Source organism: Enoplosus armatus, chromosome 3 (genome assembly GCF_043641665.1).
Source record: "Enoplosus armatus isolate fEnoArm2 chromosome 3, fEnoArm2.hap1, whole genome shotgun sequence".
Lineage (NCBI taxonomy): Eukaryota > Metazoa > Chordata > Actinopteri > Centrarchiformes > Enoplosidae > Enoplosus > Enoplosus armatus.
In genome coordinates this window covers 23,137,108-23,163,740 of record NC_092182.1, presented here as the reverse complement: position 1 = coordinate 23,163,740, position 26,633 = coordinate 23,137,108, and the positions used below count along the sequence as shown (strand labels likewise).

Genomic DNA, 26,633 nt, shown 5'->3' with positions numbered 1-26,633 from the left:
AGGTCCAAATATACATACAGGTACACACACAGACAGGTCCAAATATACATACAGGTACACACAGGGACACACACACAGACAGGTCCAAATATACATACAGGTACACACAGGGACACACACAGACAGGTACAAATATACATACAGGTACACACAGGGACACACACAGACAGGTACAAATATACATACAGGTACACACAGGGACACACACAGATGGGTACAAATATACATACAGGTACAGTCAGGGACACGCATACAGACAGGTACCCACATGTACAGGTATACAGACAGGTACTCACACATACAGGTTACACACACGTACAGGTACACACAGACCAGTAAACAAACTCCTATAAACACACACACACACACACACTCACTCAGCATGTGTTTCCATGCCAACAGGAGAAAGGAGAGACGGCGCTCCATCTAGCCGTCCTATTGGCTGACAGGACATCGCTGCACATCCTGGACTTCCTAGCTCAGAACTGGTCAGTCAGCTGTGACGACGTTTGTGAGCGACTTCATCTCAGTGTGTGTGTGTGTGTTAATGTGTACACCTGTGTGTTTACCTGTACACCTGTGTGTTTACCTGTGTTTGTTTGTTTGTTTGTTTGTTTGTTTTCTTCAGCTCCAACGTGGACGTGCAGACGTCAGCAGGAAACACGGCGCTGCACTACAGCTGTCTGCACAACAAGAGCGACTGTGTGAGACTGCTGCTGAGAGCCCGGGCCAACACACACATCAGTAATACATACACACAACCACACGCACATTGTTTGTACACTGTACTTGTGAGGACCCTCGTTGACATCACCCCCACCTGCTAACCTTTATCTAAACCCCAGTTCAAACCTGAAAGAGGGGACATTGTCGGAAAGGGCAGACATTTTAAAAAGTAAGGACATTCTTAGACGGTGAGGACATTTTTAGAAAGTGGAGAATTGTTAGGAAGTTGGGGACATTTTTAAAAGGGAGGACATTTTTGAAAAGAAGGTATATCTTTGGAAAGTGAAGAAATTATTTTGAAAGTTAAAGTTCCTTTACAATATTATTTTCACTCTCAGTTGGTCCTCGCAAATGTAGAAGAAACATGCACTTTTCCTGTTGATTAGGACGACAGAGTTCATCTTAGTAACATTTAACATTTTAACTGTTTGCGTGTGAACAGAGAACGAGTTAGGAGAGACCGCTCTGGACGTGAGCCGCAGGTTGAAGCACGGCCACTGTGAGGCGCTGGTGAGGTCACAGTTCAACTTCTCTACATGTGACTGATGATGTCAGCGTTACACTTACTGTACTTGTGTGTGTGTGTGTGTGCACAGCTGCAGAAGGCCCAGTCCAACCAGTTTGACCATCACGTCCATGTGGAGTACGAGTGGAGGCTTCGTCACGACGATCTCTACGACAGCGACGATGACTTTGACGACAAGGTAACCGTGGCAACCGACAGCCTGCTGGTTTTTCTTCTTTGTTCCTTCTTCGTTCAAGAAGAAAACCATCTACATCGATTGATTTAGTTTCTGGTGTTTGCTGTTGACGACTCAGCTCTTTTGTAACATTTAATATTTATTGAGGATTATTATTATTATTATTATTATCTGCCTTTCTTCTTATTTTAGAATTAATGGCTGAATGCATGTTTGTGTCCATGTGCATGAAGCCTTGATTGTTTTATATATTTACCAAAATGTAGTTTAGTCCAAAACCATTATTATATATATTATATATATATAGAATATTAGTAATGATTTCAGGTTAGCGGTGTGACCGTTGATGAGCTAACTTCTCTCTTCTGTTTCAGAACGGTCCAGTGAAGAAGGAGCGCTCTTCCTCTTCCTCCTCCTTCACCTCCTCCTTCTCCTTCTCCTCCCGTCCCTTCAGCTTCAGTCAGTCCTCCTCCAACACCCCGCCCTCCTCTGGAGTAGCTGGAGGAGCAGGAGGAGGTCTGCTCAGTGTGGGGAGGAGGCTCGCCATGGCTATGGAGCTCCACAGCCGGCCCTCTGGCTCCGCCACCAGCCCCCCTCCTCCTCCCCCGTCCTCCCCTGCACCTCCGCTGCCCCCCAGGGTCAAAGGTGAGCTCAGATTCTGATTGTTGTGTGTTTTTATTTTGACATCTGAAATGTTTCCAGATGTTTCTCTGCCTTCGTCTGCTGCCTGACTGGAAGAACAACACACCTTTCTTCTTCTCCTTCACATTTTGTTGTTTGTGCTCAGCCAAGCAAGACCCAGCAGCTGGATATACCAGAAATATACAAGCTTGTATTCAAATAATGGCAGAAATAGTGGACAGCGTGAACAAATGAAGGATGGTCACGAGTGGAAAAACAAATATCATATCAATCAAATATACAGTTGTATACAGCTGTGAAACATTTCAGACAAGAACAAACCTCTTACATAAAATATTACATTGCTGAGTACAAGGATGAGTTATAATCACCTTACTTTCAATCTATCGCCATCATCGTCACAAATTATATTTGTCCAATACATAAAGGTTCATGACCAAATACCTGCAAAACTGATGACATTACCGTCAGCCTCAGCTGTAGTTTGTGTTTAGTGCTAATTACAAAATGTTAGCATTTAGCTGAAAGAACCACTGTGCAGAGCTGCTAGCATGGCTGTAGACACTTAGTCTTGTTTGTGAATTAAAGGACATTTTACTAAAAAGTGTAGCCTGAAAAGTGTCAAATAATGAGCAACTGACCTCGTCTTCATTCTCACTTAAATCGTATAACAAAGTGTCAAGGCCCATATAGCAGTGTACCTGGATGTAACTGAGAGAGGTGAGTGCTGAAATATACTGAATTCATCAAGAGAACAGGAGGACGTGTTGAGTTTGTATCAACAGCAAATTGAAACGTGAGCAGATCAGAAGACAGGGAAGCTTATCAGAAATGAAGACCAGATTCTGAAAACAAAAACCAATCTTCCATCTTTACTTTCTGTCGTCCTCCAGCTCCCAATGTTCCTCCTCCTCCACCTCCTGCTGGGGGGGAGGGAGTCGGGGAGGATGAGGAGGAAGAGGGGGAGGTCTTCTTCCCCCTGACACGAAACAGAAAGTCGACCCCTCCCCCTCCCATCGCCGTCCGACACAAGAGGAGCTGCTCCGAGTCCAGCAAGCATGGTAACATCTGAGAGACACACTGCAATTAATCTGTCAAAGTGATACTGTGTTATTAACTCTGTGTGTGTGTGTGTGTGTGTGTGTGTGTGTGTGTAGATTACGGGTTGCCAACCAGTCCCAGGATCTACAGCGGTCCTGACTCCTCCTTTAAGAAGTGTGTGTGAGTATCTGAGACAAAATCACTCTGAATTTACACAGAAATTCACATTTTGATAATAACAATAAACACGTCCAAGGAAACGAGGCTTCTGATTGGCTCTGTAATGGAATGATGTCACACCGGCCCAGGTGTCAGACAGACAGGATTTCCCAGTTATATAGACGACATTTGTTGATGCTTACAACAAACTACATGATATGAAAACAATCTTCCCTCGTAGCTTTAGTAGAAAATCAATCAGAGAACAAAACTCACAATGAAAAAAAAAATGGACCACACAAACCAAACAGATCAATGAAAAACCATCAATACAACAACATGGTGGCGATCACACTAGAGGCACCACTACGATGCATTTTACTCCTCTGATCTGATCACCTGAAGAAGGTTAGATGCGATGATGTCGTAGAAGATGAAACAACTGTTTATGTTGTCTGATTTGTATTTATTCAGTAGTGGAAGAAGTTTTTTTTTTTTTTACTTCAGTAAAAGTAGCAATACCACACTATAAAAATACTAGTAAAGTAAAAATCCTGCATTCATAATTTTACTTAAGTAAAAGAAGAGTTGTTTTTCTAAAGTTTTAGCTGTTGAGTAGTTTAATCACACATAACAATACATAATTTTTTATGACCTAAAATATCTAAAATATCTCCTGTGTTCTTATTTGACTTCTAGAAAAAACCTTCTGAACTTGACATGAACCTCTGCTGGCTTCATCTTTACAGCCACGTGTCTTTTTATTCAAAGTGTCTCAAGATACTGGGTTTTGGTGAAATGTGCCCTAAAGTGATGCAGCAGATGTAAAATATTTTCATTTGATGGAAAGGTTGAGCCATAAAAACTTGGGAGTCTTGTGTTTTTAACATTTAACTCAGAGGAAACATCACAGAGGTTTAATGAAGAGTTGGAACAACATGATGCAGAAAATGTTTTTTACACTGAATTTAAAAGAACAGAAGAAGATTTCTAAGGTTAAAGTCAGGAGTTTATTCTCATCAGAGAGTGCTGAAGCATGAAGGAGCTGAAACAGCTGAAATGACAGACTCTACTGACCTCTGGTGGACTGAAACTGAATTACACACCAGATAATAAACCTGTCTCTCTCTCTCTCTGTCTGTCTGTCTGTCTCTCCAGTCCATCTTCTCCTCTCAGCTCGCTGGCTGAACGACCAGACAGAGGTACTTCCTGTCCACATCTCAGATCCACGTCTGTTTTATCTGTCTGGAATCTGATGGATCCATCATGTGCAACTGTATATAAACAGTTGCTCACTGTGAACGCCCCCGCAGCTTTAACCAGAGGAGCAGGAACAACAGGGAGCCGACCAAGTTAGATCCTAAATTCTAGTTTTTAATCCAATACTTGAAACAGATTACATTTTCATCTGTGACATCATTGTATTTTGTTAATACTTTATTGTAGAGCTGCAACGGTTAGTCAATCAAGAGAAAATTAATTGCCAACTATTTTGTTTATAATCCATCAATCGTTTAAGTAATTTTTCAAGCAAAAATGCTTTGCTGATTTTTCCTGGTCTTATATTAGAGGATACAGACAAAAAAAGCTATTTCAAGATTAATCGATACAGGAAATCATTTTTGGTTGCCTTACTTTATTTCAAAAGTGCGAGTCACTCCTACAATTTTCTTTTTCCCTTTTCTTCTTTTTTTATTTTGTTTTTAAGCAAATATATATTGCTTGATATATAGTGAAGAAAATTATCACACAAAAAAGAATTCTAGGTAAAAAAATCATTAAATTAGAAATAATGAATAAAATATATCATTGAGTTAATGTAATGGCTGTTTTGAAGAGAAGGTGCAGTCGGCTTTAACAGATCCTGTTATTTGTTTATTTGTAGTACTGGTTTATTTCTAAAGTTAGCTCAGTTATAAACTTAATTCTGAAAATATGCTTGAACTGCTTCTCCAGCTGTCTGATTTAACTGATGTTGTAAATTGTAATTGTATTTTTGACGTGATTTAAAAAATGTTTATCTTATCTTTATACCTTTTTACATACCTTGGCTGCCTTTGATACATGAACATTCACTTCTTCTTCCTCAAAATAACTTCACATTCATTCTTCTGTGTCTCTCTGAGGTTTTCGGAGGGCAGACAGTGACGGTAGCTCCTCACACTTCCTGCACCCTGCCAGTAAAGCCCCGCCCAACGGGTCTCCCACCAATCAGCGCTCTCAGAGCTTTGAGAGTGACAGAAGAGGCCCCGCCCCCCAGCCGCTACCTCGCAGATCATTGGTGAGGTCACCCTAGAAACCGCATAACAACACTCCAGCAGCCCCTTAGCAACCGCCCTCAACAGCCACCCCATAGTAACACATAGTAACCACCTACTAATGCCTTGGCAACCATGAACCAACACCTTAAAATTTTGCCGCCACCAAGTTACATTTGCTTTGAGAGTGAGCATATTTTTAATTAATATTTATTAGTATTACTATTAGTAGGAACATTTTCAGTATTATTGACTTATGTCCATCAGCCTCGGGGTGCGACGAGCCGCCGGGTTGAGGCGCTGTACGACTGCCAGGCCGACCACCACGATGAGCTGAGCTTCAGTGAGGGACAGGTGCTGGTGGTCCTGGGACAGGAGGACAGCGATTGGTGGGTACGTATCATCACCCTGCACTCTGATTGGTTCTCTGGAGAGCAAAGTGGCCTCATACTGTCCGCTGAGCTGTAGAGTTCACCCGTCTCGGACTCTTTAAACCTCAGTGTTCATTATGTTAACGGAACTTTTTTTCATGACCTTTGACCTTTGAAAGCGAAAACGATGATAAACATATTACAATTTTTGTCAAAGAATAAAAACAATGTGAAAGTCGAACAAATTAAGTAATTACTGTTTTAGTAAAGTCTTATTCGGCAACCTTCATAAATTGGCAAAAACAAAAGAGACAAAAATTAAACAAACATGTTTTAAGTTTTTGTCAACTAAAACGAACAATTATCAAATTACCAAAATGTGACAAAAACTATAACAAAATAATATGTATTTTTGTCTAAAAGACTACAATTAAATCAAAATCCAGCTCCAGTTTCTCTAAATTTACAGTAAATATATAAACGTAAATAAATATACGTGTGTGTGTGTGTGTGTGTGTGTGTGTGTGTGTGTGTTCAGCATGGTTACATAGAGGACGAACCGGACCAGAGAGGTTTGTTTCCGTCGTCCTTCGTCCAGCTGCTCTTGGACTGACATGACCCTGGACCCGAACCAGACCAGGGCTGGTGCAGACCCTGGACCAGTACAGATCAGTCAGCCTGGAGAACCAGAACCTGGACCTCAGGAGAACTGAACCAGATCAGTACTGATCAGCAGAAGTTTAACCCCTGATCTGTGATGGACCAGACCCGGACTATCAGGTTTTTGTCCCACTCCGCCTCCCAGGACTGGACTGATCTGGTCTCACCAGCTCCAGCATCCTGTGAGTTCACATGATCACATGGAGTTCACATGGTCCAGCCACAGTTCCTGTTGTCAGCCGTGTTGTCATAGCAACCAGGGTTTCTTATGCCTTCCGTTACCGTGGAAACGTTACAGATGACCTTTCAGTGAAGAATCTAGACCAGACTAGATCTTCATGTGGCTCGGGTCATGTGATAATGTTGCCATGGAGACGGCCTCGCACACACTGATCAGCGATGACTCAAGGCTGATGTTGACAATACTTTTATTTATTTATTTATTTAATTAAAAATAATATTTTATAAGAGCACAGATGACTGCAGGTCACTTCAAAATAAAATAATCCACTGGACTTTTATTTTGAAGTTCAACTAAACTTTTTTCTGTTTTTGTTTTCTATTTAATTTATTCTGATGTATTTAATGTTATTGATCCTGTGGAGATGCCACCACACAAGCCGCTTCTGTCCCATTTCAGGCTCCGCCTCAACGGAGGGGCGGGGCTTACAGGGTCCAACCCGACCAGAGCACAAAGGATTGTGGGACACTGAAGACCAAAGGATGAATATCAGTTGTCTGCTCTAAATTCAGGTGACATCAGTCGGTCTGAGCCTGAAATGGGACACAGCCGACGCTTCCAGCTGCCTTCGATGTCACAAGATATCACAACGCCTCAGTGAGTAAGAACGGCAGCGTTTTACTGCCACTATTACAACAATACTTTGCTCAGTTTCTCATTAAAATGAGAAAATGTTCACATTATGTGCTATAATGTTATCACTGCATACCAAATAATTCAGTTTTAGCAAGAAACTTTTATGCAACTTAATTATTAATTATTACCAGTTGTGGAATGAAACAAGTACATTTACTCAAGTACTGTACTCAAGTGCAAATTTAGAGGTACTTTTACTTTACTTGAGTATTTCCATTTTACGCTACTGTATACTTCTAGAATATGATGCATTGCTATAGATTAAACTATAACGGTATATAAAGTAAGTTAGAATTAGCACCACTTAAACAAATATAGCAGTAAAATGCAACACACACAGCAGTAATAAACATATATGATAGTAAAACACTGCAGAATGAGTGATTTTACTTGTAGTGGAGTATTTTCAGAGTGTGGTGTTAGTACTTTTACATAAGTAAATGATCTGAATACTTCTTCCACCACTGGTTATAACTTTATCTTGATTAAAAGATGCCAGTGTATCTCGTTAAAGCAACAGACCAACTTCTCGTGTTGAAACAAGAAAAGTTTCATGATAAATTCACCTGTGATCATGTACACGTAACGTAATAACAAAACATTTTGGTATCCAGTAATAACGAGAAAAAATAATAACATGACTTATAGCATCTCATATTGGAAGCTGAGCCGATTTGTTTTATCATGGTGACAGTAATTCGCCACGAGGAAGAACTTCTAGACATGAAATGTCTCAGAGGAACGTTTCTCATGTGGGTTTGATTGTCAACTTTTACCTCCAGAGTTTTTGATAAACGAAAAAAAACTCTTACACTTTGTTTCATATTGTTTTATATTTATTTCATTCAAAGTGACAGCGGTGGGTTTGTGTTACAGCTTTTGTCTGTTTGGTGACAATGAATGAATGAATGAATGAATGAACTGATGATCGGCGGGTTGTTCGTTAAGTGAAACTGACATTTCTTTCTCTTTTATCAAACAGTCACAGTTTAAACATGATGAGATGAATTAAAGCTATGATAACTGAACACGCATCACACATCTTGTTTGGTTGTCAGTGGATGTCGCTCTGCTCTAAATCTACAGATCACATATAGCTGTTTGTGATGGAGTTACCAGCAGCTGATTGGTTGACTTTAATCTGCACCTTCCTGCATTCTTGATGGAAATAACTTCTCCATTTCCAGACTGCGGGGAATCTAATAAGCACAACTTTGGATTTATACTCGCAACAAACTTAGTTTTTTTTCCAGCTAGAGGAAGAAAATCTTTTACTGCAAATTCCAAAACCTTGCATCCAGATGTTGAGTCCAGCTCAGCACTCCAGAGGGCTGCTGCTCTGTCATTTGTTGGCTGAACGTTCCTCATAAAGTCAATAATCTCCCAGTTTACCAGCAGGAAGTTTTCCTGGAAAAGCCAACAAAGTGTTAAATCTCAGCAAAGAACAAAAACTATAAAAAAAAAAAAAAACAAGCAGCAGATGTTTCAGATTAAACCGCGGCGTCCGATGACTCAGCAGTCGCACGACTTGTTCCAGACAAACGGGGTTAAACTGGAAACTGCAGCCGAGCCAACGACAGAGCAACAGCCTCCAGATGGTGATTCAGCATTTATGATTATTTATAGAGGCCTCAGTCTGCTTCAAACTAAGTGCTCGTGGGATCGTCTAACAGCGTCTGACAATTTCTGTCACTTCGAGGAGAGACCGTCTGAAAGTGTGCTCTGTTATCCTCATTTGTACGACTCAGGGAGGCGCTGGGGTGAAGCCAGGAGGAGTCTAGGATGGCAGGCTTTTCACTTTCAGTGTGGCTCTTGGGGGGGAAAAAAAACAAACTAGAAACACTTTTACCTTCAGGCCCTCAGACGTTGTGCCAGCATGTCTGTTTGAAGCAGACTGAGCTCTTCACTGAGGGATTTCACACTGGCAAGTTGGCCTGAATCTGGAAATAGATCACCCAAAAATGTGGTTATATCAACAGTTTTCCCAAGAAAACAAGAGAGATAAGAAAGCTACAGTTTGATGACGTACCGCCTATCAGAACAGTAAACAACTAAAAGCAGAGCACCAGAGTTAGAGCGCTAATATATACTATATAACAATTTGTACACGTTGACTAGCAGCTGCAATGTGAACGACATTGTACATGTACTTTGTGTGTACATGGCAGACTAAAATCCACATAGGGGCCAGATCAACACCAGATGATCTTCCTTTTTATAAAACATACTGCAAGTCTAATGTCTTCTAGTCTTCAGTGAGATTGTAAATGTAATTAATTTGTAAATCCAAAAACTAATAATGTTAGCTCACACTAACGGCACAGACACGTCACTGAAAGAAAAGATGCTGCTTACTAGTGCAAGAAGTCAAGCAGCTAAATCAGCTTCTGAAGAACTGATCATTTTGGGCAGCAGAGGATCACTTTTACCAAGTTAGATGCTACAGTGTGTGATGTTTCTTGAAAACAAATAAAATAAAACACATTAGTTGAATACCTTTTCACACAATGAAAATGAGGCAAAAACCAATAAGAAAAGTGACGTTTGAAAACAAAAACTAAATTATAATGTGAAAAATGGACGAATGGACGAATGGACAAATGAACAAACAGCATCTTATCCAGCAACAAGATTTCTAACAGGAACGATCAAACTCGGATTCAGACTCACGCTAACTCAGTGTGAAACTCCTCATTGTGTAAATGAAGGCACATTCAGACAACCGTGATTGACAATCGGCAACAGTTTTTGTACATTCACAGTACAGGTGTGACCGCCTTCTGCATGCTGTCGTCTACCTTTAAGTCCAGCTGACAGCTGACTGACTCTCCTGCTACCTGCTGGACTGGTCTATCTCTCATATGGTTGGTTATTTTTGGTTGGACTTTAGATTTCTTTTGAAAGTACATCGCACTACATCTTCCACTCATCCATGCACCGCACATACTGATGATGTTACCGATTGTTTGATTTTGTCCTTGTTAAGTTTTGTTTAATAAATCTTTAGTTAAAAGTCGTGCCCTCGTCTTTGTCACTCCCATCAGCTGAACTGTGACTCAGAGGATTTATATCACGTCTGTCCACAGTCTACAACATATCTTAAGATGTGACTCAGTGAGTAAAGCTGCAGAGTTTCACTTAACCGCTTACAATTAACTTTACTCAGCTACTGGATCTGTAAAAACTAGTCCTTTAAAACACATGAAATACTGATAAAATGTTGCTGCTTTGGACAGACAGTGAAATCAGCTGAAAACCTGCAGACTGTTGAATCATCGTGGAACACATGGAGAACCTTAAACACAGGCTGAGAACCCCACACAGGCTCCTCCCACTCACTGCCTCCAGCTCCATATATGGTTGAAACAGGAAGCGTCATTGGCTTACATTCCAAAAAAAGTAGACGTGAAAGAAAACTCAAAAACGTTGTCCTGTTTCCAGTTCAAGTCTGTCAGGACAGAAACATCCCCCAGATCAGGACGGTTTGCATTAAGATTCAGTTAGAATAAATGGATGGAATATTAATGATATAAAATGTAAAAAGTCTTGGACAGAGAAGCAACAATATGGCCTCTTTGAGCCATTTCTTCTTCAGGGCAAAGTGCTTTAATTAAAAAAAGAGGTTATTCCTGTATAATGTCTATAAAATCCAATAAAAAAAAAAAAGATATAAAAAGTCTGTGGTTGTTTCCCGCTCAGAGCAAAACTTTGTGTGGTCGATCCTCGCAGTCTCAGATGGCAGAACAGTCTGTCTGTCTGAACAGTGGAGGGTCCCAAAAAACAGTGCGTGTTCAAGTTGAGCTGGAACTCATTAAAACCAGCAGGAGACTGCACAGGAAGGACATCTGAGCCCCGCCCACCAGGTGAAGGTGGCATGTTTAGCTCCTCCCATCTCGGAGGGCTCTTCCCAACAGCGGCATCAATCTGGCACTTCGGCAAGTGCAAGAAGTACACAGGTACCACAATCAACCAGACTCAGCTGGATACCAGACGAGATGCAGCTAATGACACTACAATTAAGTGGTTGATGGTCTGCAGTCAGTCAGCAGGTCTGTCTGTACGTCCGTAAGTCAACATGTCTGTGGGTGTCGGTCCATAAGTCAGCAGGGTGGTGAGTCTGTCTGTAGGTCGGCCAGCAGGTCAGTTTGGAAGTCTGTCGGCATTGTCTGTCTGTAGGTCAGTCAGCTGGTCTATATGTCAATAGGTCTGTAGGCCAAGTCCATCAATCTGTAAATTAGCAGGTCTGTAGTTCTGTGTAGGTCTGCAGGTCAGTCAGTGCCAGGTCTGTAGGTCAGTGGCGTGTCACAGGTGCAGGCTGATCTTGCCCTCTTTGGCGAGCTGGTGGATAATCTGGGTTTCGAAGTCGGCGCTGTGGACGCCGGTCTTCCTGAAGGCTCCAGCATAGCGATTCTCCTCCCAGTAGTGGTGCCAGTTCCCCTGCTGGTCGGCGCCGTAACCGAACACCGACACCTGAACACAGACAGGAAGTGATGCCATGACATACTGCGACATAATAGGCTGTGACACACTAGATAACTAAGTGTGACCTTCTGTACTGTCACTAAACAACAACCTGCATTTGTACATTTGAGAGTCGTGTGAAGACTTCTCTGATACATTATGATGATTATCTTTAACCTCATCTTTCAGTCAATTCTGTTCTCGTGGCATGACGATGCATTTAAAAGCAGAAGGCTGTTTGGAAAACTATCTGATACTCAGACAGAAATAATCAAACATGGATATGAAATAATTTGGTCGTTCAAATGTCTCAGTGTCCCTGAATGTACAGACGCGTGCTGCATTGCTACAATACATGACGACAACTTAGGTGTGACTGAACAATGAGGCTGAGTAAATGTTGTAGTGTAGTGTAATGTTTATGGAGATGAAGAGATGAAGACACAGACTCCGCCCCCCTCCTGCCTACCTGGTCACATGTGTGCAGAGCGAAGATGATGGCCAGCATGCCGGTGGACGGGTAGCGACCGTGACGCTCGTTCCAACGATCATTAACATACTTAAAGAACACCGGGTTCACCACCAGAACCTACACACACACACACACACACACACACACACACACACACACACACACACACACACACACACACACACACACACACACACACACACACACACACACACACACACACAGTTACCATGGTAACATGTTTAATGTGTCAGTGGTCATTGACAGTTTTCACATATTTGCGCAGTGAAGGGTTTTATAAGCACTTAAAAAGCACCTGTGGTTTGATTTCATTAAGTTAAAATAAATATATGTGTGTGTGTGTGTGTGTGAATCATCTGTGGATTGTTGTTAGCTTTTATCCACCTGTGTTAAGCTTAAAATGTTTCATACATTACATCCTAAAATGTGCCGATGCAGAACATCAAAAGAAGAACTGACAAACCTAAAACTTTACGGAAACCTAGAAGCAGAAGTCAAAACTTTCTCCAAACAAAAAAAAAGAAAAAGAAAACTGTGCCGAGGTTGATTGCAGCAATAACAGCAACAGACTGTAAACAGAGAGCATCATGGGGCATTTATTTTACCTTGTCTTTATCAGCCTCCACTCTGTCTTTAACCCTCATGTAGGTCCTGAACACACAGAAAGAACTATTGGTCACAACATACTTCAAGTATTACATATTAGAATATACAGTATTAGTCCAATACAACAGTCCTGCAATAAATCCTACTGTACCTTCATGAAGGTTACAATATGTTAGACTGCATTAGTTTTAGCTAAGTGTACCTAATAATGCTAGACTTTGAGAATATTTGTATCTATATTTCGTACATTTTGACTTCGCCGGTGGACAGCGCGCTGGTCAGCCACTCCAGGTCTCTCAGTTTGAATGGCAGCAGGACGAGGCTGACGCCGCGATCAATGTCCACCGCGCTCTCCGGGTACAGGAAGTGATGCGTAGTCCGATTCCCAACATCTTTCTCAAATCCTCGAGTCACCGCCTTGTTCATCCTGCGGAGGAGAAAGGAGAGGATGAGGAGGAAGATGAGGGGGGGAAGATAAGACGCGTGTGTTTGTGGACACACATACCGGATTACGGAGTCGTGGGAGTTGATCAGGTTGCCGTGTCCCGAACGTTGTAGGTTGCCAGAGTTGCCGACCACCGCGCAACTACGGCAACGGGAGGGGAGGGGCCTGAAGTCCACGGTGGGCGGGGAAATGACCTGGAACATCTTTGACATCACTTCCTCCAGAGTCTGGTCGTTACCGGACCGCTGAAGACCCTGTGGAGAGGTGGAGCATTTAAATTTAGCTTGATTAAAGCTTTTTATACTCATATTCTGCTCGTCTACTTCCTTAACAAAAAACACTTTCCAACAGTTTCAAAGCATTTTTTCATTCTTATTTTTGTTTTGCACTGTAGGTTGTTTATGCATGTTTTTATAGTTACATCGTAGGGTTGTTCATTTCAGCACACACACACACACCCATATATACAGTATGCTGTGGATCAGACTGATGATGTTAGCAGCATTTCTACCCCCCCTCTTAATCTACTAATGGTTTCTGCAGCAGGACTAAATCTATAAATGCAGGAAAAAGACTCAGACGTTTGTCTCTTCATCCAGACTGCTGACAGCTTCTACGAACACAACACAACAATTTCAATTGTCTGAAAATACAGATTTTCATTAAAGGTCCTGACTATTTACTGAACTGCATTGTATGACCATCATGCAGCATATTAACACGTTCTTCTTTGGTCTTCTAATAACAAAATCTTCTGTTCTGTGATTCCGCTGATTCAACAGTTCTCAGTATTGACAAGTCAGTTTAGTGCTGTCAGGTCGCTTCCAGTTTGCTGCCTGCAATCATTTTCTGTACAGGGGCTCACACTTTGTTGTTGCACTACAGTCAGTTATTAAAGAAAGCACCAAAGGACACCTGAAAATCTTATTTACTCACAATCTTTCTTTGGTGATTTACTTGACTGTTAATCTTAAGTATCAACATAGACGTTGTGGTTATCTGCAGTTTAGTCACTAACTGGGGAATAAAATGATGTTGGTACAAGAAATAATAGGATTATTATGTAATCGTATAATGACTTAATCCAACAGTGATTTGAGTTGCTTTTGGATACATGCAGTAAAGCTGCTGTGCATAATAAAATCTTACACTTATGCATATAAGTCAAGAAAGTATACTTATTGCAAAAAGTATAACAGCTCTGCAAATTATTAATTAGTTTACAGCAATAAAACATATGTAAGGCTTGTACCAAGACACTGGTTCAAAATGTTTTTGAAGGCGTAATTAGCAGCTAGCAGGTAGCCTGTCCACACAAGCAGACAGCAGCCTAACAACAACAACAACAACAACAAGAATAATCATCATCATCATCATCATCATCATCGTCATCATTTTTAATCCAACCAGACATTTAAAATTGGATTTCAAACCTCAAACTTAAATCGTCATGAGGGAAAGTATTTTTAAAACCTCTCTAGTAGGAACAGCAAAAGTAACATTATTAGAAACTGCACTATTCCTGTTTTTTGTCCTTACCAGCCACCATCTGAGCGCGTCAGGGTCAAAGTTGTTGTTGGTGTCTCGGAGGACGGGCTGCTGTTTGGGGTCGTAGCGTTGGCTGAACCAGTCTGACCCCTCTAGGTCTGAAATACAGGACTCAGTACAACCACACGGCCTGAAAGAGGACCACAGAGACGAGTCAGACAGGGACAGAACAGGGAATCATGGGATACTCGGAGTCCATGACCTCCTTGTGTGTTACCTCAGGTCATACCTGGAGTTGTCTAAAGGCTCCTCCTCGGCTTCAGGTGGGGGAATGCTAGGAGGAGGGGGGGTCCTGAGAGGGTCAGGGGTCAGATCAGCAGGAGGCACCGTGGGTTCAACTGCTGTAAACACAAATAGACAGAGAGTCAGAGAACACTGCATCATGGGAGCTCTAACACTGTTAGCATCACTATGATACAATCCCAACACTACTACTGCTAATGATACTACTACTACTACTACTACTACTACTACTACTGCTATCCTAACAAGACTAGTTAATACTTCTGCTGCTAACACTGTTAGCCTCTCTATGATACAATCACAGCATTACGACCTCTCATACAATTGTAGCTTCAGTTGCTATCACTACTACTACTGATACTACTAATACTGCTGCTACTATGACTTCATTTGCTGATAATTGTATTATTTGTACTACAACTGTTATTTCGTTTACAGCGGCACTACACAATGAGTTCTGTACGTGTTTGTGAAATAAGCCTCATTTAAACAAATTGGAAAACAATTTCAGCAAAACAGGATGGACTATGTGGATGATCTAAGTTTTACAGAGAAGTCGTTACAGCTCCATCATCTTTAAACCTTTAAAGTTTTGTCACTTTTTCAGTTTCTGGGGTTTTTCTCCCTCCAGTGATGATGACATCAGCTCCTCACCTGTCTCCCTGACGCTGGGCGAGGCCTGGCTGATGGGCGTGGCTAATGACAGAGGCAGGAAATGTCTCCTCTGGATGCTCTGACTGGCGAGCATGAGGAAGAGGATGGCAGCGATCACCACGGCAACGCACAGCTTCCTCCTCACCAACATGGCTGGATGGATGATGAGTGGACGGCGGCAGGAGGAGGGACGTGTTGTTGAGCTGTCAATCAACCGCTCAGCCTGCTATGTCAGCATATTCGGACTGTGTCATCTGTTGAACGTTTTCCTCGGTTCTGTCATCTCTGTGCTCAGCTTTATCTCCATGAAGCCTGAGTGTGTAACTTCCTGTCCTGAAGTGAAGTACGCTGCTTTCTGATTGGTGGAGACAGGGTCTCCGGTCACACCTGGGTCAGACAGAAAATCACAGCGACATCAGCATTAAAAAATAAACTAATTATTTATGACAAACTGTTTATAACACAGAGAGAGAGAGAGAGAGAGAGAGAGAGAGAGAGAGAGAGAGAGGTCCAGCTTTTGATTTTTGCTGATGAATGGAGTCACCCTCTTTCTTCCTCTTCCTCCCCCTGCTCTTCCTCCCACACCACACCTCCCCTCTCCTCCTGCAGGACTGTCTCCCTGCAGACAGACTCGGCCTCTGAATACCAATCAGATCTGGATTCAGTTCAGGTTCTCCTGTTTCAGCTCTCGCTCTCCTCCTGTCTGCTTCAATGTCTCTCTCTCTCTCTCTCTCTCTCTCTCTGGGTGTGTGTGTGTGTGTGTGTGTGTGTGTGTATGTGTGTATGTGTGTGTGTGACGTCTGATCAGCTGACCTGTGTGTGTTTCTTCATTACTCTGTTGTGTAAGTGATATTTATTTCATAACATTTGTTGTAACTGGTTACACACACACACACACACACACACACACACACACACACACACACACACACACACACACACACACACACACACACACACACACACACACACACACACACACACACACACACACACACACACACACACAGAGTGCTAATAGTATTACTTCCCAGAGCTCCTTTCAAACCTGCACCTCGTTACATAAATGCGATGGCAATTTCACATGTTCGTCTCATGTCTGAATAAACTTTCAAAAAGGCTGCAGCAGCACAAGGTTCAATACGCAGAGAGAGATTAAATACACGTCATTTTCAGCCTGATCAGGTTGCAATAAATGTGTCACTTAATTATCTCCTGTGCTCAAATTAAATCAGTTTAATAAACCACACAGCGAACTGGGGAGAGTTAAATCTGAGGAGTTGATGGCGTTTCTGGTGTTGATAAAAATCTCGCTCTGTGTAGAATTAATAAATTGTTTTCTTACCAAGAGCTGGATGAGAAGATCATCTTGGTGTGATTTAGCACTATTACCTACTGTATCTCACCTACGGTTGACTAAACAGTCTTGTTTTGCTAGCTTACTGCTCAGAGCTGAAGCTACAACAATTTAATACGTGCAGTTCTTTAAATTCTAGATATTTTGAACTAAAACAAGATTCTCGTAACTCTCTATTGACCATGATCACTGATTACAACAGGAAACACTGATTGAGCTGATTTTGAGTTATTTAGAAGACTTGTGCGTTGTGGAGTTTCCTGTAACAGACAGAACCAACATTTCTGCCACCAGCAGAATCACTGCTAACACACCTCTATAACCACAGCAACCGTGATTTTGAAAAACAAGACCAGAGGAACGAGTCCGGACAGATACCGATCAACTTATCAACACACTCACACATGTTTGTTCATGTTATTTGTATCCTAAAAGGGCAACGCTCACAGGGGAAAGTCTGGGAAAAGTTCCTGACAGGAAGCTAAGCTCCTGGATTAGCATCTGTATTAGCATGTTAGCACAGAGCTTGACTGTGTGCCATGTTGACTTGTCCTGGTACAAAGGGCTTTAACACAGAAGCAGTTCAGAACAAACTGATCAGGCATATGTTTGATGTTTGAAGTCCACACAGGGAACAGGGAGACATGGACCAATATCTCTGTTGAAAATGAAAGTCCATAGGTGACTGGAGAAGTGTCAGGAGGTATTTGAGGCCTTTCAGACTTCAGAATGCATAACATTGCTGGTTTCATCCAGCTGTTTAAGTGCTCTTCGTCATTCAAACAGAGGTGACTTTTATGTAAACGTTTCTTACAGAACAAACTGAGTCGACTCACATTATGTCGGTCGAATCACTGCAGTTTTGTTGTTAAGCTGCATCGTCGTAAATAGAGCAGCGCAGAATAACAGTCTTGTCTCAAAATCATCAAACTATAAAACTTAACTGTGATGGAAATAGGAAAAGGCCATGGAAACGGAGGGTGGGACTCGTTTCTGTTTGCTGCTTCCGTCAAGTGTGATTAACTATTCGGCTTATAGTGCTGCAGGAGAGGTTTTACAACTAAATTATAACCAGTGTAATTATCTTGCCTCTTAAATGCTTTTGCAGATAACTTTTACAATTATTTACAGAACACTTATTTATTTATTTTTGACGAGACTATGTTTCATGAAAATATAGTCAAATTAATCTGAATTAAAAGACATGTGTTGAAAGTGTTGCAGAAATGTTAAAAGTTCCTACCTCGTTAGATTATCATCGAGACTTTTACATTCAAGTGACTTATTCAGACACAAAACCAACATGTTAAATTGCAATTAACATTTACGTAAAGAGGTGCATGTCTGAAAGGGACTATAGACAGTGTTGGACATCAAACTCTCCTGGTGGTTGAATCATCAGTACAAATGATAAGCAACTAAGAAAAAGTAAAAAAAAAAAAAAAAAGAGAAGATACAAGCCTACAAAAATATAAGAAAAGTTACTACGACTCCCAAGGAGCAGTTCAGTAACAAACATCCAATCACAGAGCTTCGAATACTGTTGTGTGCTCGAGCTGAACCTAATTACACTTTGTTGAAGACACTCGGCAGTTTAAAATCAGTTTTATTCTTTTCTGATTCGGGATCAGTCTGGGATAAATTCAGTTACCATGGCGACAGATTTAAGCATTCCGGGTTTGCTCCAGCTCTGATTCACACCTCTGTCTGCCTCCTTCTCTGTAGCAACAGCAGCTGAGCCTAACGGGTATTGTAGTATTAAGAAAATAATTCAAACTGAAGGTCAGAACATGAACTTGTAGTATCATTAATCGTTGTCCAGGAGACTCCTGAGTTTCTATAGATGATTAAAAAGAAAACTTTGAAATGAGAATTAAAAGTTGGGAGAAACACTAAATTAGCCAACATAAATTTAACCTAAAACACCGTCAACCTGAACGGAGAGAGAGACAGACAGAGAGAGAGAGAGACAGCGTTTATAGTACAGTGCAGAGTTAATGACTATCAGCTGAGCCACAGGGTCTGTATGTTATTTTGGAGGTTGGGGGTAGGGATGGGGGGGGGGGGGGGGGGTGACAGGGTTAAAGGTCAAATGGTTTCCTGTGCAGAGAAAACTATGCAACAGCGGCCCTTCCTGTCTCTCTCTCTGTCTCTGTGACCTCTGACCTCTGTGTGGACACCAGAATGGAAACCAGCTGCTCTGCTGATGGACTACAGCGACCAGCTGGAAAATAACAACACCACAGAAGAAGAATGGTGTCAGTTCTCACACAGACTGCCACGATGATTAAAACTTATTTTACTGTTTGTTCTGTTTATACAGATCGACCGTCCACAGAGAAGAGGGGACGGTTAGACTCTGCTGTCAGATTAACTGTTGGCTTCCTTTGCCTTTATTTGTTAGAGGACAGCAGATAAATGACAGGAAATGAGAGGCGATGACATAAATAAATAAATAAATGGTCCCCATTGTAGGTGAAGCTTTTTGCTGTATTTTTCTCCAGGGACATAAATGAACTTCACATATTTACGGATGAATGATTTGAAAAAATTAGGATTTGTTTTCCTTTGTTGTCTCGCACTACATGAAGAATAGTCAATGAAATCTAAAATATGCTCTCTGACATTACAAATATACAATTCTCTCTTTCACTGTATTTCAATTCTAAAGTGGGTTATTAAAACAGACGTAAAAGGGTCAGTTTGACCAATACAATAGTATCTGACCCGTCAGATCAGTTTATATTTTAGTTTAGTTTATGCTGAATTGTCTAGTTACTTTCTGTCCTGTAACGTAGGGGGGACTAAACTGGGTACCAAACTTCAGCACTGTTTCTGATGCCAAACAAAAGTGTCCATAGCACAGGGTATCTACAATTGTCAAGTACTGAAAGTTCATCAGACATCAGATTTCTGGTCAGATCTATAATCTTGTTGATTTATTCGCCATTTCATTTCTAATCCAATGTGTTGGAACGATAAAACACCCACTTCACTGTCCTGATCCTGCCTGACTGCACATCGTCATGCATCAACACTATAATCTACAGTGTCAGTCAGTGAGACTGTACACATCCTCCACACTGTAATTACAGAAAAGTTTCCAGGTCCTCACGAGACAGACTTTAAATAAAAAACAACTCAACACCCTTTAGTCACAAGTTATTTGCCTCTACACATATAAACTTACACGAAAAACAGGTTACTCCAAACTACAACAGTCATTTAAAACACGTTGTTTCTACTTTGCAGCTGAATGTGTGGTCAAATCAAACAGCAACACCTCACTCTCTCTAAAAAGTTCTCCTTCTCCTGCTGAAAGTCAGCGTAGGATTCATGATTAAAATAAATAACTTCATGAATAAATGTCACAGGACACTGATGTGTGTCCTCTTTCTCGCAGTTTGTCGCAGAGCAATATTGAGTAAAGTTAAACACATCTTTTAGAAATATATTATTTTTCTCTCATACAACACAGTGTTGGAGACGACAAACGTTTGAGTTTGATTTCAGGAACGGCTTGCTGAAGAAAAACCCTTAAACAGGAAAAAACAATAAAGTTAATATTAAGCTTCAGGCAGAGTGTGAAAGTGTTTGGAGACTTCAGAGAGGACGTGGTGGTTCTCTGTGTTACTGTGTAGTGGTTGTGGCTAAAGACTAGTCTGGGTTTTAGGTGAAGGTAAATAAGTGGAAAACCACGTGTTGTAGACGTGTGTAATAACTCTGTAGTGTGTGTAAGGATTTCATTTTCTGACCGCATGGTTTCAGCTTTAATTAATAAACATGACCAACAGATTGTGAAGAAGCTGCTATACAGTACGTTGAGACAAACATTATACTGTATGTAATGAGGATGTCTAAAAGCTTCTAGACTCCGCCTCGTTTGCTTTGTGAGGATTTCCAATGTTTGATAAAACGCTGTGTAAGCCCACTAACTCACACAGTTAATGCTCATGCTAATTATTTGTTGATGTTGACGTTTTTCAAGCAAAAATGCCAAATATTAATGGTTCCAGCTTCTCAAGTGTTTCAGATTGTCTGCTTTTTGGTCAATTTCGCTCTGGGAAATTGTGATGGGCATGTTTCACAAAAAATTATTGACAGATGAATTGATAAAGAAGGAGTTAATTGCAAAATCTAGTCTGTTTCGTACAGTTGAGGTAGGCAGTTTTACAAAGTCAACAAACAGACGGACATACATTTTAGGAACGCCCTGGCACGGTCTGCAAACGTGCTTCAATGGCCCAAAATATTTGCATTAGGAGAAATGTGCCGCAGCTTCAGAAATGATGCAAATTCAAAACTACATACAAAAACCCAGAGTGGTGACCAAACCAACTGACTACCCACAGACTAATATTTTCATCACTAGAGCCACAGCGCTCACATGGTTCAAAATATTTCTATTAATCAATCCTCCTCATTGATTTACAGCATTATCCTCAGTGGTCTGATACAACCGGGGATATTAATAGGTGGTTAACAAACGTATATCATCTTGTGGTGTATCCACAATCCTCTGCTTCTGTTCAGGTCGACTTCAGGCTGAATAACTCTACAAGAAAGCTCTAGGACATTGTTATTTCTCTTAAGTGTCAGTGACCAGAAACAGGATGGAAAAAGTGTCGAGCTGACACCCTGAAAGGTTTAAAAAGGGACCAGAGGAAAAAGTTACACACAGCAAAGACAATACCTACTTCCTGTTCCCTGGAAGAGGAATGTCCTCCTTTTTTGTTGTTGTTTGGTTTTTTTAATTCCTATAAATCGAGGCTCTCAGGATAAAAGGTGCCATATGTTAGAAAGACTGTAAAGATCTGAGAAATCTGCAATTCAGAGCTGCAGAAATGAAACTGACTAGAGACAGACAGAGAGTCTGTCCGGTCTGTAACAATCTGTTTCTGTAGTTCAAATTAGGAACAAGGCCTTTGTAATTACATTACATCAACCATACAGAGGAGGATGTTTCACTCACAGACCACACAACCTGTCTCTGCATTTATAATTATGACGTGAGTCAGTATCCTGTTTCAGTTGTCACATCAACATAAATCGGAAACAGATTCACGCAACACATCAAACACAACAGGACTAACTCACACAGAGAAGTTATATAACAGTTATATGACATTTTTACATAAAAACTACAGGACATTAGAAAAGGTAATAAGTAATAAAGCAAAATGGCCCTTTATTGGAACATTAGAGACAGAAAGGTGGATAAAAATAGCATAAAATACAAAATGAATTCAGCAATAACATGCCTGTTAGAAATACTGTGGGGAAAATAAGAAAGATGAAAATGGATCAATAAGGTCAAAGACACGTCAGAGACACGTTAGAATACTACAGAAATATTACAGGAGTACAGTGAAGTACAATAAGGTCAATATGTTCCAGAGACACGCTATTTAAATAATGCAGATACTATAGAAACAACTGACTGACCCACTATTAACATATAGTCAAAAATAAAATAAACCAACTAAGTACAACAGACTGCAGCGGCAATGATTAGTCGATTAATTGATTAATCACCATGGAGCGACAAAAAACTGGCAACTCTTGTTGTAATAATCAATTCATTTTAGTCATTTTTCAAGCAAAAATTGCCAAATATTCTCCAATTTCAGCTTCACCAAAGTGAGGATTTCTCTGTTCATCTGTTGTAAACTGAACATATTTGGGTTTTTGCCTGTTGGTCAGACAAAACAAGACATAAGAAGACGTCACCTTGGACTGAGATGAATAAAAAATAATAATGATAATAAATCAACAGATTAATCGATAATGAAAATAATTGTTATTTGCAACCCTGCAACAGATAGACTGTAAATATTTCAAATCATCACAAAGAGGGTCCACAGTAAAATACCAGCTAACAAATATTATAATAGTACTACATGAGATAATAATACAGTGGAGTACAGAAAATAGAAATAGTATAGGAAGTATATGTGATTCTATATAAACCATGGATGTATCAAGAGGACTGGATACAGCGTTGGGGGAGTAACGCAAAAAAAGCCAAAAAAGTTTGACTTCCGGGTATATTTTATAACTTTTAGGACATAATTATATAAATAAGAGCTATTTAAGTGTTCAAAAACAAGTATCTGCTGATTTACAGACGTCTCTTTCATAGTGTAAGTCTATGGTAAAAAGTATTTTTGGGGCCAGTGTGCGTCACATGACGGACCCCGAAGCTGTGATGAAACAGTTTGGCCCCTATGTCAAATTGGCTTCAAAGCCCGGTGCACTCCCTGGAGGCTTGATATAAACCCTATAAAAATATTATAGATGGGAGTGGACGACATGTATAAAAATCCATACATCATTGTATATTACAATATCGACAAATACATTTTCTGGAAAATCAATTGAGGAACTGTTTATGGACTGTTTTTGGTTAATCCAGAAAATTAAATACATGACACATCAAGAGAGTTCATCACACTGATGAAAGAAACATCAAGCCAGCAAAGAACAGCTGAGCAAAAAACAGGAAAACTGTAGGAGTTATATTGAAGTAGACCTACAATAAGATAACTACCAGCTAACTCTGGCTAATTATAGGAATACTATAGGAGATAATAATACAGCAGAGTACCATGAACTCAAAATAGACCAACCGAGTACTACAGACATGCTTTTATAGACATACTGTAAGTATGTAAGTATATTCTATGGTAAAGTTATAATGAAAAACTGTAGGAAATATGGTATAACGAAGAAGACCTACAATAAAATAATATCAAATGAACATCATAGGACTATTATAAAAAGACAAATATTACAAAAGACAATGTTTTACACAGCAGAGTACAGTAAAGTCACAATATACCACTTGTGCTGCTAAATTGTACCCTCCTGGGGACAATTAAGTACAATGAAATCAAAACAGAGCAGACACGTCATAGAAATATGAAGTACTACATTTGGTTCTATACAAAGACTGTAAGAATATTATAGAAATGCTATAGTAGATTACACTTCCAAAGACACAATATTCAATTATAATAATATTATCGAAACAACTGGCCATTGAATATTATACTGAGATTAGTAGTAATATAAGAGATAATAATACAGTAGAGTACAGTAAAGTCTAAATAGACCAGAGTACTACAGAAACACTGAATATTATACACATACTGTATTTTTATGGTAAAGTATTGGAGATTTGTTTACAGTAAAGTACAACAGTAGTCAGAAGTCAGAAGTAGACCTACAATAAGATAATGATAGGCTAGCAGTAAAGCAATTTTATAAAAGCTAAATATTACATACAGTCACTATAGAAGATAACAATGAAGTGCATTAAGGTCACCATAGAATAGAAGTACTGTAGTATTAGAGGAGACAGCAGTGAAATACAATAAGGCCAAATCAGGCCAACTATGTTCCACAGACACACTAATTAAATATTATGAGTACTGTGGAAACAACTGACTGGCCGACTCATATTATAGGAGTCAAGGATAGTGAAGTTAAAATGGACTGCGTAGGCTACAACAAACTGCAGCCTAAGTTATAACGGTAAACTGTAAGAGACGCTATAATGAAGCTGGCCTACAAAAAGATGAAGTTAACTACAGACTACCAGCTAACGGATTAAAGTTTATGAGTGAAATCTAAACAGACTACAACCACAGACACACTAGAAGTAACATATTGGTGTTTGTGTAGTATGTGGTCGTGGAAAGTTCTCACAAAATATTATAGAAATACTTACATTAAGGTCACCACAGACCCAACAACTACTAGAGAAATACTATACGAGTGTTACAGGAATATCATAGGAAATTGTACAAGAAAGTAGAGACACAAAGTATGAAGACAGTTCCCCCTTCGGCCCCCCTCCCCTTCCTCCCTGTCTCTGTCTTTCTTATCGGTCTCGCACACCTTTTCTTTTCCGCACAAGACACGCAAAACTACATCAAACAACACCAACAAGAGTGAAGCAGCCCGAGAACAACCCGCAGCAAAAACAGCCGAAAACTGCATGAAGTTTGGTGGAAACTTTCCGAAGTTTCCACCATGCTGCAAATCAAACACATACACACACACGGGGTTTCAGCCGGGGTCCAGACACACACTGACCCGGTAAACAGCCGGTTTAAAACCACAAAGCTCCGTTCAGAAGAAGGAGGAGGAGGACTCACATGAAGCAGCGGCAGGAGCAGCGACCGGATGGTTTTTCTTCTTCTCTTTGAGAAACTGCAGAGTACAGGGCATGATGATGCAGAGCTGAGAGGCCCCGCCCACCGAGGGGGGAGGAGCGAGGGGGGCACGAGAGGGTTGCTGGTGTGCGGGTTTTTGGGTGTGTTGCCATTAGTGTGTGTGTGTGTGTGTGTGTGTGTGTGTGTGTGTGTGTGTGTGTGTCTAAAAAAAACACTGAAGAAAAACTGAACTGACAAAACCATTTAAAATGGCGTCTGAATGCCGTTTGTAATAAAACACACCAAACTGTGAACTGAAAAATATGGATAAAAAGAATGAAAATATATAAAAACCAACAGCTGAATTTCATCACCATCACATAGTAAATTATGGCAGTAATCACATTTTTATTACTATGGTTTCTTTATTATATTTTTTAAAGCTATTAATTGATTTTAAGGGCATGAGAACAAGCCGTGAACACAATATCACCTTATGAAGTAGTTGTGACTAACATGTTAGCAAAGCAAACAGTAGGGTACTGCCACATAAAGTGAAGGCCCAAAGTTAAGTCTCCTTTTAGTTCTGGTTTGGTCTCCAGCAAACCAGAGAATAACATCTGGATCTTTTGCTGTTAGATGTTCTCTCACACTGCAAACAGTCTTTCAATCCACTGTTAAATACTTATTAGTGCAGCTAGTGTTCATGTATTTATTCTTTATTTTGTTGATTTGTCAATCCAGACAATGAACACATTAAATGTCTGAACCTGTTTTGCTTCATGAGACTCACCTTTATTCTGCTGGGATTCACACTCATGACTCAGCCAGCAGCAACCAACAGGCTGATATTAAGCGGGACTATTCAAAGACACAGAAATAAAAGAGTTTGGAAAACAAATTGGCTTCTCATGTCATGCAGATGATTGTCATTTTTACTGAAATGAATGCTAGCTAGCTAATTAAGCTAACATTAGCTTAATCAGTTTGTTGAAAATGCTCTCTCAGGTTGACTTTTTAATGATGATATTGTGCTATAAGGCAGAAGCTAAAGCTAACAAGTTAATTAGTCCTAACCTAGTATTATAAATATGATTAGGAAAAAACATCAAATCAGACTGCTATAACGTTACCCTGTTTGGCTTTGAGGATGAACACTAAATTATGTGTTTTACAAAGTAAGTTTGGTTGGTAAGTAACATCCCCAAATTTAGGCAAAAATATAAAACATA

At 40.3% G+C, this 26,633-nt stretch overlaps 2 protein-coding genes across 2 annotated transcripts in view; one reads left to right on the top strand and one right to left on the bottom strand.

Annotated features, from left to right (window-relative positions):
• The window catches only part of unm_sa1614 (un-named sa1614), a 17,529-nt gene extending 11,005 nt beyond the window's left edge, over positions 1-6,524 (top strand). Inside the window, exons 18-28 of the mRNA XM_070903534.1 lie at positions 403-489; positions 612-744; positions 1,169-1,236; positions 1,323-1,430; positions 1,802-2,072; positions 2,963-3,130; positions 3,227-3,290; positions 4,428-4,471; positions 5,396-5,550; positions 5,795-5,920; positions 6,437-6,524. Coding sequence (XP_070759635.1) covers positions 403-489; positions 612-744; positions 1,169-1,236; positions 1,323-1,430; positions 1,802-2,072; positions 2,963-3,130; positions 3,227-3,290; positions 4,428-4,471; positions 5,396-5,550; positions 5,795-5,920; positions 6,437-6,511 — 1,299 coding nt within the window. The 3' untranslated portion in view covers positions 6,512-6,524. The remainder of the gene's footprint in view (positions 1-402; positions 490-611; positions 745-1,168; positions 1,237-1,322; positions 1,431-1,801; positions 2,073-2,962; positions 3,131-3,226; positions 3,291-4,427; positions 4,472-5,395; positions 5,551-5,794; positions 5,921-6,436) is intronic.
• A 1,725-nt stretch (positions 6,525-8,249) lies between these two features.
• Positions 8,250-25,437, bottom strand: st3gal8 (ST3 beta-galactoside alpha-2,3-sialyltransferase 8). Its single transcript, XM_070903535.1, has 11 exons — positions 25,405-25,437; positions 15,886-16,272; positions 15,218-15,329; positions 14,980-15,118; positions 13,501-13,694; positions 13,243-13,422; positions 12,995-13,040; positions 12,366-12,485; positions 10,693-11,905; positions 9,285-9,375; positions 8,250-8,842 (listed from the first exon to the last, which is right to left on the bottom strand). Exons 2-9 carry the CDS (start codon positions 16,034-16,036, stop codon positions 11,738-11,740), a joined length of 1,110 nt encoding a protein of 369 aa, XP_070759636.1. The 5' UTR covers positions 16,037-16,272; positions 25,405-25,437; the 3' UTR covers positions 8,250-8,842; positions 9,285-9,375; positions 10,693-11,737.
• Positions 25,438-26,633: the final 1,196 nt, after the last annotated feature.

Excerpts from the sequence above, each read along its gene's own strand:
- st3gal8 (XM_070903535.1), bottom strand. The coding sequence starts at position 16,036 with ATGTTGGTGAGGAGGAAGCTGTGCGTTGCCGTGGTGATCGCTGCCATC. Across the intron at positions 13,695-14,979 it reads ACGCGCTCAGATGGTGGCTG|GGTCTTCAGCGGTCCGGTAA; the intron begins GTAAGGACAAAA and ends ACCTCTCCACAG. Across the intron at positions 12,486-12,994 it reads TGGAGGCTGATAAAGACAAG|GTTCTGGTGGTGAACCCGGT; the intron begins GTAAAATAAATG and ends GTGTGTGTGTAG.